The following is a 16,567-nucleotide window of genomic DNA, read 5'->3' on the forward strand; positions in this document are numbered from 1 at the left end:
TGAGATGTATACACACAGGCTGGTGTGCACACAGTTCCACTGCAGGGTAAATCCCCTTACAAGGACTGCTGAAATACGGCGAGTGGCTTGGAGTTTTTGGTTTTGTTTTATTTTATTTTTCGGTGGAAAATGCAAGTGATTTATTGATAGCAGCACTTCACGTGGGAGACTTGCCAGGCCTCAAGTCCTCGTGCAGGAGAGGTGATGGCACCATCCCAAAGTGCAAGTCTGTGAATGTGATTAGGAGAGGCTCTGGAGAGCCACCGCTTCTCAGACTTGCAGAGGTGCAAAAGTAGCTTTGAGACTCTCAAACTGAGAGAGAAATTATGAGACAGACAGAAGAGCCTGAAGTGCATGGGAGTCCTGAAAACAACAGCATCCACAGAACACTTGTACGAGAAGTGGAGGAAAACTGCTTCTCCTTGCTATTGCATGTGGAGTCCAGCCTGAGGTAGCTCCCAGTGCCCAGCAGCTCAACACAGCTGAGGCTTGGGGTGCTGAGTGGTGACAGATCGGGGCTTCTTCCCCGGGGGTTTGTCAGGCACCCAGGCAATGTGAGAGAAGGTGTGGGTTCCCACTGGGAAGTGTCCCTTCAGAGCAACCTGAAGGGCTAGCTGCTCTGCTTTGAGTTCCCTTGGCAGTGGAAGGTGCTTGGGGCTTTTTGGATTCAAATGAGCCCCAGAGGTGTGGGTCATTTCATTGATCCAGTTTAGAGAAGCTCTGGAAAGCTGGTGGGTTAGGCATCCTTGTTACATGTCCGCATGCTCACCAGCCCATAAGGGCTGAAGGTGATGAAAATATGGACTTGCTTTGGAGAAGTGGAGAGAAATACAATAATCTATATTGGTTTTGTAGGGATAAACTAGCTTTGAATGAAACAAGCTGTTCTGAGTATATGGAAGAAATCTTCACATGAAGACTGTAATTTCATATCCTATATGAAAAGGACATGGTGTTCATACAGAGGTGAAACACTATTGCATATATTTCTTCGGAACTGCACACAATTCTGTATTTTGAAAGACACAGTACATCATCTGAGTTTGGGCTTCATATATCTAAGAATGCAATTATTGCATTAGTTGTTAACATAATATTGCATTATTTCCTGTTCAGGCATTTAATACAAAGGCGGAACCACAGCGTGGCTCCAAGTAGAGTTCACAACACCATGTAACATTTCTGAGTAACGACAAAAGTATATCCCCCAAATGACTTAGGCTTGTTTTAAGTGACCCAAAACCATGTTGTGCAGCTGCAGGATTGGAAAGCTCAAAGCTGCACAAACAACAAATATATGGAGAGATGCCTATAAAACAGTTTTAAATTTGGCTGGGGCTTAGGAACGGAAGAATCTGAGCTGAAAATCTTGGATCAGAAGAGACTATTTTAAAGGCATTCACATTTGTTAATAAAAAGCAGCTTTGAGCCAAGTGTGGAGGGGATGCTGGGATGGTCTGAATATGTGGCAGAGCTGCCTGGTGTGATCCCTTTCTTTCTAGCGAAGTGGGGAGTTGATATTTGCACAGCAGAAACATACATGGAATTTGTTCTCTCACCGGAATGCAGGAGAAATATCTACAAGACTTTCCTCCCTGTCCTCCTCCTCTTTGTGTCTCCCATGGGGAAGAGCAGACATGGGGAAGGATGACTTGCTGCGAAGGGCAGTGGGTGTTCCCCCAGAAGTCACCTTCCCCAGGGGTGTCCCTTCCTGTGGTGAATCCCATGGGCACTGTGGGGCATGGCTGTGTGTTTTGGCTGGGCGCTTGAGTTGTGTTCTGCCTGCTGCCCTCCCACAGCACCTGTGATCGCAGGGGATGCCGGTGGCAGGGGTGAGGGCTGGTGGAGATGTGCAACGGTTGCCTGAGGACAGTGCGAAACAAGTCCAAAGCCCATCTGACCTGAGCTTGGGAGCGATCCAGGCGGCTATTTTGGGTCAGCTGGATCTGATAAGGAGCAGTATCACGTCCAAGCCCTTCTGGCCCCATCCAGGTAGCTGACAATCACTCCAGCCCTATTTGATGCTCTCAGCAGTCCAATAGCAGATCTGTATGTCACCTGTGTGTCACAGTTTCCAGCTTTTTCTCATTTCCAGTGCCTCTTCTCCCAGCTGAATGAGGAAGAGGGGAGGTTGCTGCCCACCCCCAGGCAGGAAGGATATCTGAGATTATTCCACTGATGAGCTGCACACTATCAGTGTCTAATAGACTTCCTGCACAGGGGGTTAAGGGTTACATAAAGGAGGGAAATCGAGTTTATCCTGCTCTGCTGTCTCTCGGAGTCATCAGAAAAACAGGGGTGGGACCTGCAAAGCCATAACTGCCTTTCAGCCTCCTGGTTCCCCTGGGACATTCGGTGATTTCTGTGTGGGACAGGGAGGAAGAGAGGAGGAAATGGAACCCTTTAAATCTTTTGCTCCCTGACTCATTATCAGCTAATTTCCCATTTATTTTATTTCCTTTTTCCTCTCAAGGCAAGTTTTATGGTTCCCATTGGTGAGCTGGAGAGTTATGTGACAAATTTTGTTTGGGTCTTGTAACATGATTTACATGGTGAGTGTCACAGAGTTAGATGACAAAAGGGGATGGGGAGTACCTAGCCTGTGATGTTTTCCAACACCTTGAGAACAGGTAGTTTAGTTCCACCTCAAGAGCTGGGAAACTCTTCCTTCCTTCCAAACTGCTGCAGTTTGCACAACAAACATCTTCTCAGATACATCCTCAAAGGCTCTTGATGGAGGGAGCTTAAGAGCTCTAAGCTTTGTCTGGATGAGACTCATCGGCACCAAGAAAAAAAAAGTTTGGATTTCAGTGATTTAATGAAGTGCTGGGTTTTGGCTGGAGACTTGCAGAGAGGTGAAATCCCTGATTTCCCACTAGGGGTGCATACAGAGAGCAGGGCTGCCTGCTTGCGTTGTCAGGGGTGCTGTTTTGGTGGTGTTTGAGATGGGGTCACCTCAGGTTCTCATCATAAATTCTGACTTTAGGGAACATTTAAGGGTCTGGGAAGTGAGGAGTCAAATTCCCCTTCTTACCCTACTTGGATCCTGCTGAAAGGCAGCGGAGAGGGACCACAAATTGTAGATGGAAATCTGATGTCAAAACTTTATTGGGAGAACCAATTCCCTCCACCCCCAGATGCTGGCAGCCAGGCTGGACAGATTTATTGTGATTTGAGGAAAGGGACAAGGAAAGAAATGTCAGGGACTGCAGGCTTCACTTTTCTTGGTCCCAAGACTTAAAAATGAAGAGTAGATATTTCTCACAAGAGGCTTGTGGACTGCTTTTTTCTTTTTTTTTTTGAGGGGGAGGGGGTGGGGTGGGGAAAAAAATATGTTTGTCTCTTAGATACGGGTATTTTAAAAGTGGCAGCTGTCCATGTAGACCAGCCCTTCTGTAAAACAAACCTAAACAAAGTTGCTGGTGGGACTGAATTATAAAAACCCTGCTTGCTCCCGTGGGTGAGCACAGCAGCGTGCTGGTGGGGTGCTGCCAGTGCCCATGGGTGATCTCTGGCTGGGGAAAACACACACCCCCCATGGCTCCCCCTGTGATGGAGGGCTCTGAGCTCCTCCAAGGCTTCTGCTAGCAAGTGATATTTCACAGGCAGACACAAATGCTCCTCTTTACCAGGAGAGCATGGGTGAGGCTCTCCAGAGCAGCTGGGTGACGTGCACTCCCTCAAATGAGGACGCCTGCAGGAGAACAGCCCCAGCTTTCCTCCTGCTGCTTTGGGGAGCTCTGGGGTGTTCCCTTTGGGGGCAGCTGCCTGCTGAGAAACCTGGGTTTGCCCCCACATTTTCTGCCACCAAATGCCATTGGCTCACGTGTGAAGTGCACAACCATATCTCAATGTGGCAAGGCAGAGAGGCACTGCCCCAGCCTGCCAGCTCTGCACGGCAGTGCAGAGCGGGGCTTTGTTTCCAACAATGATATCATTGACAGCCTGGAGTAGGGCCAAGGCCACTCCACGCCGGCCATCGGCAGAAACAGGCTCAAGCCATCTGTACGTTATGGCACTGAGCCACTCGTGCTTCGTTTGACTTCCTTGCTCGCGCTGAAGCCGGGTCCTGAGGCTTTCTACGGAGCAGGGCCTGCCAAGAGCTGGCTCTTCCACCCAGCGTGTGCAGCCCAAGCTGGATCTGGGGGACCGTCTGATCTTGCCAAAAGCTGGTTGCTGTTGGGAAGGTGTGCGGGCTCCTCGAGGACACCCCAAGCGCTCAAACAGCCCCACACAGCTGCAGCTGTGATCAGGGCTTAGCAAAGGAGAGCCCTCCCACCCAAAAAACATTTTTGCTCTGACTTCATCAATTCTTTCTAATGATAAACCCTCTAACGACCAGCCCCGTGCTGCCTTTTATGAAGATGATGTGCTAGCAGTCTGTCAGCTGTGTGGCTCTCTGAAGCCTTTACATGATGCTATTTTCACATCCAAACCTTACAGGCATTTGCACCTTCATCTAAAGCTGTTGCAGAGATGGTCACGGGGCTATATAATGTAACAGGAAAGAAAGGATCAAATCATGTATTTTTCAGTGCTTTTCTCCTCCATCAAGGACATAAGCCTTGTGCTCCCATGGAAGCAGTGGGTCGGCTCTCACAGTGTTTGCAGGGCCAAGCTCCTTGGGAGCCTGGCAGTGGCACTGTCCTGAAATGATGGCAGATAAAGGCCCCTGCTAAGGCTTTGGGGTACCGGTGTCTCGCTGGTCTCTCCTGTTTATCCAGCAACACGTGGAGAAGAGGAACTGATGGGCTGATGACTCTGGTGCACTTGGAGCTGTGAAGAAGGTTTATCTTCTATTTGTTTACGCTTTGGTGGTGAACTTGATGCTAGCTGAGGAAGTGAGCTGGGCTGGGAATGAACTTTCACAGGCTGTGAAGTGCGGTAGCCCCTTGAGAGTATTGCAAGATGTCCTGTTGTTTTTCCTCTTTCCTCACTGCCCTCCCCACCGCACACCGTGCAATGCTCTGCGATAGCTCTGCTCAGCAGTGCTGCAAGAGCCCCAGGGCTCCCCTGCGCTACAGCGGTGGAAGACCTTCAAAACAAGGCTGTTTTGGCTCAGAATAAGAAGCTGGGTCTTGCATGGGAAACCTACAATGTAGCACGGGAGTCTGCTGGTGGAGAGGGAATTGAAAGTCATCAGATGGCACTGCTCCGCAGCTGCACAGATATCTAACCGCACAGGCAGACTGCTCAGCACCATATCATCCCTCCACCCCCCGCAGATCTCTCTGCTGGTAGGAAGAGAAGTGCACACAGTGTGTGCATTGTGCCATCATCCTGTGCCCAAAAAACCTGGTGTGCTGGGCTCAGCCGTGGGGTTGGGTGGGAGATGGAGGGGCAGATGAGTCGTGGGCACCAAGAGTCAAAGCGTAGGGCAGTCTTATGGTGCTGGAGGAGAGGAAAAAACTATCTATTCATAGCGCATGCTTTCCAAGAATAAGGGAGCAGGAGGAAAACACAGGAGTGCTTGTTTGGGAATGAAAAAGGCTGTGCAAGCCTCAGCTACTGGAAATCTATGGGCTGGTGTCTAATTCTGGCTGCAGTAGCACCAGGCACATTCACATCGGTTTCATGTCTCCTCTCGAGAAGACAGTCTCTTACAGAGACCAGATACCTGCCAGAGAACATTGCTCAAGGCAATTTCCTGCCAGTTAATGCAATCTGTTGATTAAACATTTGTTTCTTGCAGCCTCATGCTGAGCAAGCTACTGCAGTCAGAGAGCTGGAGTTATTTTTTGTGGGATGGCGCTTCTGGGCTTATCTTCGGCTTGCAGATCGGAGATAGCTGGAAAACAGCAATTGAGCCTTCTGGATCACTGACAAGATCTAGTCATGGGAATTAGCACATCAGAAAGAAACGAAATGAGCTTTCCTGGGCTACAGTGAACTTTGAAAGTGGAGATAAAAGCTGTTGTATTCCCAACATCAAATGCTATCAAGTAAAGCAGTGGCACAGGGGTTTGGTTGACACTAAGGCATCGTTACTTGTTCGGGTGTCCTGCCCTTTGGATGCGGGATGGGGAAGCACTTTCATACACTCTGATAAGAGGTGGCGCTTCTTTCTGGTGTCTCAGGCCTAATTTAATCAGTTGATATCACAAACGCACAGTCCGTTATTGAAACAGAGGCTTTGAAGGCACATTAGACCTGGTTGCCACGTATCAAAAAAAAAAAAAAGAGGGGGAAAAACATCTTCAGTTTTGTTTCTCATACAGACTGATCTGTCAGGTCGTGTGTACCCAGCCTGAAGAAACCATACAAAAAAAGAAAACCTTTTTCTCCTTTCCTTCATGTGGTGTCTGAAGCAGCGATGCTGAGGGGCCGAGCTGCAGCTGGGCGCTGCAGGTGTCACACTGCCCAGGGTGCACGGCATCCTCATGCCTCAGCACGGGTGGTGCCTCCTGGGGGGACAGCAGCATGAGGCTGCTGTGCGAGAGTGCTGGATTGACCGGGCACGTTCTAGGATCCAATTTTTTGGAAATGAGACCATTGTTTAAAAAAAAAAAAAGTTTTAAAGCTGTGTTATACTGTGGCTGAGATGGACACAGGATGTGACCTTCTTGGTTTGGCCCAGATTTTTTGACTTACTGTACTTTTTTTACATCACTGTTTAATAAATGCAGATGTTTAAAAAAAGGGGAAGGCTGTTTCCTCTGGAATCAAGTCAAAACACTTACTATTCAGCGCACAGGAGCGCCTTTTATAGGCTTTTGGCCTGATCCTGGGCTAAAGACAGGGAGAATATTGTCTATACGAGGATAGCATGATCAGATTCAAATTGGGGAATCAGCAGTTTTCTAGAACAAAGATGTGAATCGGCTGCTGGTCAGAGGTTGAAATGCAGATGCAGATTGGTTTATAACTGCGCTCAGATCTGAGCACTGGATTTGAGCTATGAACTCACACACGTGCTCCAGTGCAAAGATGTGTCCTGAGCTGGCCTTCAGTGTGCTCAGTCTCCTTCCAGTATATCTGGGGCAGAACTTTGCAGCAGAAAGGAAATTCTGCACAGAGACTTTCACCCATTAAGGGAGGAGGATGATATTTTTTTATTTTATTCAGTTTTTTAAGTATTCACATAAAAATTGTTGCTCACTTGAGGCTATTAGAAATGCATTTCAGCACCTGATTGAACTGAGGGATAGCCTCTCCTTTATTGTTTTAATTTAATTTAATAAATGGCTTGCAAGAGCACTTAGGAAGATGGCTTACCACATCCCTTCGGAAGTGGGTGTGCTCCACAAGAGAAGTGCAGAGTTCCTGGGAGGGCAGCATGTGGCTGGATGTGGTGAGGTCAGGCAAATTTTCTGTCACAAGTAGGAAACAAAATCCAGGTGTAAAGAAATCTCTTACTGTCTTCCTCCCCTACCCCTTTTTTTTCCCTGATATCTGCAGAAACCTCTTTGCAGCAGGCTACACCGAGACTCATTACAACCAGACGGGACAGGCTCAGAGTGTCCCCCTGAGCCACACGGTGAGTGCAGACCCCGGCGTGCAGGGAGCAGCAGGGGAGCATCGTCCTCCAGGGCCTTGCTTCCAGGCCAAGCTCCCCACAGCTGGAGGCTGAAGGGGAGGGCAGTCTGGCTTTCTGGCCTGGGGTTTTCCAGTGAGAAAGCATCCCCGTCACCAAACAATGGTAAAAACACCTTCCTGTTTTTGCCTAAGCTCTGTTACCTGCTGAGGTCAGCCAGCAGCATTGCTCCCTAATCTCTGAGTGCTGGAGAATCATCCCTTCCTCCCACTGCTCGTCCTCTTGCTTTTAATTCTGCCACCCCATGCTGGGGATGTTCCCAGCCTTTGGGAAAACCAGCCGAAGTGAGCTGGCTGCTCTTCAGCTAAGCCCCCCATGAATTACTGCTCTCACACTGCCCTTGGCTGGCTGACCGCCGCAGCAGCACAAAGATGCACATTGGTCGCAATGTAAAAAAAAAAAAAAAAAAAAAAGAGATAAAATCCCCATGAGATCATCTTTACTGGTGCTGCCCTGGGCTGAGGGGGAGGGCTGGGATGGGTATGTTGGCGTTTCTACCCCAAAGCCTCCTTGTCCCTGCCAGAGGCTGCCTTTGTCTCGCCCGGAGCCCCCAGGCGGGGACTTCCCCGCTGCCCATGGCGTCACCCTCCCAGGCACGTCCTCCGGGGCCTGACCCGGGTCCAGCTGCCATTGACAGGCAGCTCCCTTACAGTCAGCTCCACATCTGCTTCATGCTGAGGCCATCCGAGTTGCATCCTTGGGGATGTAATGGAGACAGGCTCCATGTGCAGCGGAAATAGAGCAATTAGCGGAGTACTGGGACTCAAACGGGACTCAGTGATGCCTAAACATAGTGCGTGCCCATACCTGAAGCGAATTGCCAACCCTGCTGCCCTCTGCCTTGCAGGAACACTGCTTTTACCATGGGACAGTGCGGGGCAGAGACCACTCCAGCGTGGCGCTCAGCGCATGCAGGGGCCTGCGGTAAGTGCCAGGGCTCGGCACTGGGCCGTGCACCTCAGGGTCTGTCTGGGCAGACGGGCCTGTTCTCAATTCCCACCCTGAAAAGAGTGCTGGGCACTAAAGAGAGCACATCAGGGGAAATGTCTTCAGCTCAGGTGTCCTCTGGAGCAAGAGGCCTCTCCCAGTAGCGACCCAGGGCTGTGTCCCTCACAGGGACAGGACTTGCCCTGTCCCAGCCCAATGTTCTTGTGCTAATACCAAACCCAGCTCCTTCTCCCAGCCTCTCCTAACTGGCCAGTTTTTGTGTTCTGGGGCAGCCTTCAGGTCCGAACTTCCCATGGTGTTGTCAGCTCTGCTTCCTCGCCTTGCTCCCCTCTTTCTCCCTGGGTGGTGCAGGGGTTGTGTGTTCCGCTTTTTAATACCTTGGCTTTAGTAGTAATGGGGTCTCTGGCAGAAAAAGATGGTCTGTATATGTTCATTTACACCAGCTCCAAGTTTGTTTCCAAAATACCATGTGTGCTTTATTGATATTAGCGGTCATCTGCTCTCAAGAAGTAATTGGGAGCTGTGCTGATGGGACCTGGCCCAGCCAGGAAGCATCCCTTGCCAAAGCAAACCCCAGAAATCTTAAGGGGATGTACAGCAAGCCAAAGAGCCCAGGGAAATAAACAGGGCAGTGTGGCCACCTGTGATTTGCAGTAAGTCATCCAAAAGTAGTCACAGGTGTGCTCTGCTTCTGCCAGCCTGCCTCATCCCCTTCTAGCTGGAGGAGACAGATGTCTGGGGGCGCACGTAACAGCTCCTGCATCTCAGGCCATCTCCAGAGCGTGTTCAATGCCCTGAGGCCCCCCTCCACACGCACAGATCCTGCACAGGATCTGACCCCATGCTGGAGGTGTGATGGAGCCTCCACTTTTGCCATGTTTGTGCCCTGAGTGTTTCATACCAGGCAGGATAAGGCCCTGAATCTCCAGCAGCTATAACCAGCTATAGCCCTGGAGGAGAAGGTGACCATCCCAGCTTAAGACACTGCTGTGCTCCACGAGTATTATTGGGAATTCAGGGAAGCTCTGAGCTGGTTCATGGCTTAGGCGTTTTGGGAAGAACCAGAGGAAAAATGGGACAAAGCATAACAACAGCTCCCTGCTCTCCTTAAAGCTGCGTGGCTGCACTTGCTCCCATAAGTAGCCGTTGGATGGAAAAAAAAGGGCTTATAAGATGTGCTCCTGGGAAAGTGCTTTGAATATGATCCTGGATCACATGAAAAGCACTTTGCAGTCACATGTATTATTTATTGCCCCTTTTATGACTCCTTTTGTCAGGCACTTGCTCTCTTCAGTGTGAAGCAGGTTTTCCTTTCAAAGGATGCTGCATGGGGTGGGACCGGCAGCTGGAGAGAGCGGGCCCGAGGAGGTGGGGCATGGGGCTTTTGGGGGACAGACCGTGGTTGTGGCCAAAGTGGCACTTGATGTGAGAGGAGAAAAAAAAAAGGGAAGGAAAAAGTAAAAAACAAATTCTTAATTATAAATTGTTATAGGTCTTCTCAGGAGATGGAACAAAATGGGAAAATATCTGGGTTATGGTGGCACCCATTACTTGCCCACATTGGTGTTTTTTCTTTTTCTTTTTCTTCCCTACAATGAGACTGTGAGACAGGGAAATGAAAGGAGACAAAATCTGAAAAAAAAAAAAAAAAAAGGATGCAAAAGTGAACTTTTTTTTTTTTCCCATTGACAAAAAGCAAAACAAAACCTTCACATTTTTTTAGACCATTTCTGTTGCAGACAAATTTCTCTAATCAGCTGAAAAACTTCCACTGCCACTAAAGGAAAAGCTGTAAAATAAATAAATAAATAAATAAAATCAGTCCTTGTTGCAGCAGCACATGCTCCTATAGCCCCTCATCTGATTGTCAGAGCCCATTTTAACAGCTTTTAATATAAGCAAGCTCAGGAATTCCCCCTTCTGAACTCAAAATATTCCCATCCTTCTTTTGAATAGGCTGCCCAGCCTGGTAGGGATAAATGCCTCCCCAAGGCAGCTGGGAGCACAGCAGCGAAGGAAGGATTTGGCTCAGTTTGCTGCAGTAGTAACTAGTTTTCTCTCTCTCTACTTCCTGCTCTAACAGAGGACTCATCGTGTTGAGCAGCAACTCCAGCTACATCGTGGAGCCTGTCCCTGGCAGCTCAGACCAGCACTTTATCTACAGGTTGGGTGACCTGAGGCTGCAGAGAGGAGCCTGCGGCCACCGGGATGGCGTGGTCACAGCTGAGGGCTGGCTCAGGGACTTCACAGCTGGGGTGAAAACACCCCACCTCAGGGTGAGGAGGGCTCTGACTGGGTCCCTGTGTGATGCTTCAGATTTCCCCCTGGCTCCCAGCCTGCGGAGCCTGCTGCTCTGCAGGAGCAGGGCTTGGAAAGAAATGGGAGAGAACATCTGAGCTTTGTAGCAAGCTGTTTGCCAAATAGTGGTTCTGGCAGGGAACTCAGTGAGTGCTGGGAGCACAGTGACAAATCCAGGCTGTGGCTGTTCCTGCATGGATTTGTGCAGCTGGTACATGAGCAAACTGGGATGGGCTGAGAACATGCACATCAAAGTGTGCTATAATTGACCTGTGATGTTGGTTACTCTAAATCAATCACATCTCAGGGTCCCTGATGGGGTGGGCTCAATGGCCAGTGAAAAACTAACAGTGAAAAATAGCCTGTATGTGTATGTTTTGCAAAGGGTTTCTTGGGGGATATTGGGGAAATAACCTATGTTGCCACTGCTGTAGGTGAGGCGGGAGACTCTGCAGGCTATGAAGTACGTGGAGCTGCTGCTTGTGGCAGATTACGCGGAGGTGAGAAAAGGGATGGGTTTTACACCAGGTGTGCATTGGGTGTGGGGTGAGCATCGTGCCTGCAGCATTGCTGGGGATGGGTACCACAACCAGGGCAGACAGGTTTCCATTTGCCATCCCAAATGTCCTGTCCTGCCCCCACCTGCAGCTGGGGAGATCTGAGTCTCTGTCAGTGCTGTCCCCTCTGCTGCCACCATCAGCCACTGTTGCCCAGCAGGTTATGACTGGGATGAAGGACAAGGGTTGGGGGTCAGTTTTTGCCTCCCGAGGTACCAGTGATCCAGAGCTGAATGCTCCCATATCTTCATGAGCATTTGGGAGCCCTTTTGCTGCCCATGGTTAAGGATGGGAGAGACTGCCTTCAGCCTTGGGTCACTTGGGGGTTTCTAGCAATGATGTGCATCTGTATTTCATTTCTACAGAAGATAACTAAGATTACCCTCTGTTTTGAGCTCTTGGCAGAGATAGAAATAGGTGTTTCAAAGACTCCAGGTGATAGAATAGGGCTGGAAGAGACCCACTGAAGCCAGCAATCCTTCCCCTGTGCCCAGCCTGGACTGCATGCCAGATGTACTTACTGACAGTGCAAACTGCACAGTGTTTCGTTGATCATTCAATCTCCAGCACAGACAGGAGTCGGGCTGATCCTATTCATAATTTACAACATGAAACTCCAGCAGTGAAAGCCACATACTGCTCTGGGCTATACTTTATTCTGAACAAAACCAGAGAGGCAGAAGCCATTTCAGTCTCCTCAGGCAGCAGGATGCCAGGGAAAGTATGAGAAAACACATTATACCCAGGAATTGCCATATGCTGTTGACCATTTCATTAGACAGTCTGGGGTAGGCACCCTTGCAGTGTAGCTGTGAACTGCCCTTATTTTATTGCTTCCCTTGCTAGGTGAAAAGTCTCAGTTTTTGCAGTCTGCTTAATAAAAATCTCAATATTTTGCAACATTAATTTCTCGAATCGAACACTGTTTGCTAAAATTAAATCATTAATTACCATGTGGGTTAAATAGGCAAATTTGTTCTTCCTGGATGTTACCATATATTCTACCTAAAAAATGTTATTTTTTTTTTGATGACTTTGGGTTGCTCTACTCAGTTCCTACCACCACTGGAAAAACATCCCTGCAGTGGGATGCCCAGGATGAATTCTGAATTTGCATGTACAGGTGGGTTTACAGGGAGATATACAGTGAAGGAAGGATTTGGGCATCTTCTGGTAGTTACCTTCTAATTCTCAAGCTAATGTAACATGTTTTAACACATTTCATCTCTTCCTAGTTCTCTTCGTGCTGCCTGACATGTCCATTTTATTCAGTTTCAGAAGCATCACTTCAACATTGAAGCAACAAGGCTTAAACTAGTGGAGGCTGCTAATTACGTAGATAAGGTGAGATCAGGTGTGCGTGAACTGAGGAAGACAAAGCTCAGATTGCCAATTATGAGAATTGATTGTGGCAGAGGAAGGCTGTCTTCTTGAGAGAGAGGAATGTTTTGCTAGTTCTCCCCAGTGATTTGGAGAATGGAGACTGTTTTCCACGTGGTTCTGTTGTTGGACACTGGGGATGTGGTGGGGGAGTCTCCTTTCTTTAACATGGAGCCAGCAGGAGCATCTCTTTATTTTAATACATCTCTGTATTAACACCTAAATACTGATTTTTGACAGAGGACTAAGGTATTCACTTCAAATTGTAGAAATCTTGGCAAGTAGGAGCCTTCAGAAGTCATCCTTGCAGTGGTACTCAGTGCTGTTGAAGTTAACATCACAGCTTTTCAGATCTACCCCCTTCGTACTCCCCTTCTCTCCTTAAACTCCTTCCACTGCTCCCTGCCCACCCCAGCCCAGGAAGACTTATCCTGTTTGTACTTGACGTGGGCAGCAGATTATTTCCTTCCTTTTTCAGGAATTTTGACATATCTAAAGATTAACATGATGTCAGTCTCCAGTCTTTGTTTCTTTTTTTTTTTTTTTTCCTAGATGATATCTCTGTCATTCATTAAGAAAATGAATGTTTAGCATCTCTAGTCCAACCCAATTTAGTCTTGTGGGTGGTGCACATTTCATTCTGCAGAGACATGGTGCTAAGTTACAATTCATTTCCAGAGAGAACATCTTCTCTGATCATGTGTTTCTGTAGTAGCATTTATCAGTGTTTATACACAACGTTTAAAAGGCAATAAAATAAATTAGTGGTGCTCATTTTGTCCTCTCTTTTCCCTCCTATATCTGTCAGTTTTACAGGTCGCTGAATATCCGGATTGCCTTGGTAGGGCTGGAGATCTGGAGTCATGGGAACAAATGCGATGTAACTGAGAATCCCTACTCCACCCTGAAGTCCTTTCTGGCCTGGAGTAGCAAGGAGCGAGTGTACAGAAAACACGATAATGCCCAACTAATCACGTAGGTGTATTTCTTCTGAAATAACCTATTTCTGAAAGTGGGTTGTGTGGGTGGGAAATCAATATCTAGGATTATATTGTTCCAAGATTCAGCGAGGCAGATTTATATAGTGGCTGCTCCGCCAGCATTAAGCACCCAGAGCACAGTGACTTTAGGAAAGGTGCAGGGCTTAGGCTATGCAGCAATCTCAATGCACATGCATCAAAGTGCACATCAGCTTTTTTGTGTGTATCACAAGCAGCTGCACATGGTCTGTCACAGCTACACATGCCACTTCAAGAAAATCTGAGCCATAAGCGAGACCTGTGAAGGGGAGCTAAGCCCTTTGCAGAAGGCATTCGTTCCTAGCTCACTGTGCTGAGACAGCAGCCATGGTGCTGGGAGATGATGGTCTGTGACTCATCCCGCTGATCTCATTAGGGCCAGTAGCTATGGCCAGCAATATAGAAGTCATTAGATGAAAAATGTGCAGCAAGTCTTAGACCTCCTTGCCTCTCCCATAGTAATTCATTGACAAGCAAATTCAAAGACTGAACCTGTGGGAGTAAAATGCAGAGATACAATACCTCTCCTACCTCTCCTCCTTTTTTTTTTTTTTTAATTTTCTTTCTTTTTATTTTTTTTTTCTCTCCCCTTTAACATTTCTGCATTTCTTCTTGATGTGGTGATGTCCTGCATGGTAATAACAGGGCTCCTGCATCAGACACCGGCAGGGCCTGTGCAGACTTCCAGCTTGCCAGGCAGGAGCCAAGCGTGGCTGCACCACGGGGGTGTCACCGAGCTCTCTGTCATGTCCCTGAATCCCAAGCCAGCAAACAGCAGGCTTAGGGTAAATGAAGTATTCACAAGCAGTACCCAATTAAGGATCCAGAAATAGTTTTTTCTGTACTTGCTGCAAAGCTTAGCAGAGGACGCTTTTTGGCACCAGACCATTATGAAAAATAAGATTGGCTGTGGCTGGTTGGTCCATAAAACAAAGGAACTGTCCAAGAAATTTAGGTCCTAAGGCTTTGTACCTCTGCTATAATATTTTGTACTTGAAAATGTATTCAGACACAGTACATGTACAAATCTTGGGACTGTAGGATGCCTCAGTGCCATTTCATGCTCTTTCTGGGTTGATTTTAGGGGTGTGCCCTTCCAAGGTACCACAGTAGGCTTGGCTCCTGTGATGTCCATGTGCTCTGATTTCCAGTCAGGAGGAGTAAACATGGTAAGTCATTGCTAATGCCTAACGTGATGTTTCTTGCCATCAGTGAATACATGCAACAGGTGCCTCCTAAAGCCCAGATATAAAATATTTCCTCTGAAGGCCTGTAGCTCACCTGCTCACAGGCAAGAATACCTCCAGCAGATGTTTTCTACAAGTAGCATTGAAAAATGACCCCGAGGTGCACGGGACAGGCACAGGTGAAATGCTGACTTGCCTCTTTGACCTTGCACAGGACCACTCTGATAATGCCATTGGTGTTGCTGCTACCATTGCCCATGAGATGGGACACAACTTTGGCATGAATCATGATTCAGCTGGCTGCTGTACTACCCGTGCAGAGGATGGAGGCTGCATCATGGCTTCTGCAACTGGGTGAGTCCGGCTTACTGGGTCTCACTGGGAAATGGAGGGGGCTTGGGGGAAGAAGAGCTAGAAATGCAGAATGAAGGTGGGTCTGTTGTTTGATGTTCTTCATTGTTTTAAAGTCATGTTTTCCTATCTTTTGTCCTGAGAGACTGTCTCAGGACTTCATCTCTGAGTTTGTGCTTGCCCTGTGTCCTACCAAGAGATCCATCACTCCAAAGCAAGTTCAGTGCACACACATGCATCCTTCTCCAAAACCTGAACTGTCTGGCTATTGCCAGCAGGATCAAAGAAATGAGGGGTGACCAGAACATGTCATGGTGTGTCACCTTGGCACATAGACATTTATGGTGGTTTCATTGCTGTGTTGCACATGAAATGCATAAATAGTTGACAGGGTTTCTAAAGCATCTCCCAGAAAAGATAACGTGTTATAATGTGGTGAAGAGAGGAAAAAGGGTTACTTCAGGAAAGAACTGATAACTGATTTTATTAAAAGGCACAGTGATTGGGTTATGTTTCCAGCTAAGGGGATATGAAAACAGATTTTATGTTTCCAGCTAAGGGGATATGAAAACAGATTTGTTGCTTATTGTCTGCAGAATATGGCTTGGGTTCAGTGAGCCACTGAAAACCAGTGTTTGAAAGGGAAAGAGTAACTGGCTTCTAGAGAAAAGGGAAGTGAGAACGACTCTGGAAACCACCAGGATTCTAAAGCTCATTTTGGATGAGGAACGACAACAGCTTTCATATATTTCAGTCACGTAAAAACGACAGCCGAACACATTCACTTAAAGCCACATTCCCTGTTTTCTCAAGCCCTTCCCTTTTGAGGTTCAGCATTTTTTAACAAAATTGTCTCCACTAAATACCTTCTTTTACGTGATGTATTTCCACCAAATATGGAAACTGTTCAGATGAGCAGTGAACACACGCAGGTAGATATTGGTATGTGCTCATTTTTGGTGCTCTGAACCCTTGCCTCGATCTGTCATGATGTTTTTCTGCATTCAGGCACCCATTCCCCAAGGTGTTCAACCAGTGCAACAGGAGAGAGCTGGAGAAGTATCTGCAGTCTGGTGGAGGGATGTGCCTCTCCAACATGCCAGACACCAAAAATATTTATGGAGGGAAGAAATGTGGAAATGGCTACTTGGAAGAGGGGGAGGAGTGTGACTGTGGAGAGGTGGAGGTAACAGTTGTTCAGATCCAACCATTTGGGGCTTAGCTGGGACACAATGATTTTATTATATACTTGATAAATACAGTTATGTGATATGTTAGCAGCTTTTCTTTGTG

The 16,567-nt window shown here is 47.7% G+C and overlaps 1 protein-coding gene across 2 annotated transcripts in view; it reads left to right on the top strand.

The window, feature by feature from the left end:
- Positions 1-16,567, top strand: part of ADAM19 (ADAM metallopeptidase domain 19) — a 32,162-nt gene that overhangs the window by 4,533 nt on the left and 11,062 nt on the right. The window contains exons 4-12 of one of the 2 annotated variants that reach the window (XM_035338966.1): positions 7,399-7,477; positions 8,382-8,458; positions 10,566-10,763; positions 11,220-11,280; positions 12,610-12,681; positions 13,526-13,692; positions 14,821-14,905; positions 15,138-15,277; positions 16,283-16,460. In XM_035338966.1, coding sequence (XP_035194857.1) covers positions 7,399-7,477; positions 8,382-8,458; positions 10,566-10,763; positions 11,220-11,280; positions 12,610-12,681; positions 13,526-13,692; positions 14,821-14,905; positions 15,138-15,277; positions 16,283-16,460 — 1,057 coding nt within the window. Of the gene's footprint in view, positions 1-7,398; positions 7,478-8,381; positions 8,459-10,565; positions 10,764-11,214; positions 11,281-12,609; positions 12,682-13,525; positions 13,693-14,820; positions 14,906-15,137; positions 15,278-16,282; positions 16,461-16,567 lie in introns of both variants that reach the window. The other variant, XM_035338965.1, reaches the window with a different exon arrangement.

The sequence above is a fragment of the Oxyura jamaicensis genome, chromosome 13 (genome assembly GCF_011077185.1).
Source record: "Oxyura jamaicensis isolate SHBP4307 breed ruddy duck chromosome 13, BPBGC_Ojam_1.0, whole genome shotgun sequence".
In the NCBI taxonomy this organism is placed as follows: Eukaryota; Metazoa; Chordata; class Aves; order Anseriformes; family Anatidae; genus Oxyura; species Oxyura jamaicensis.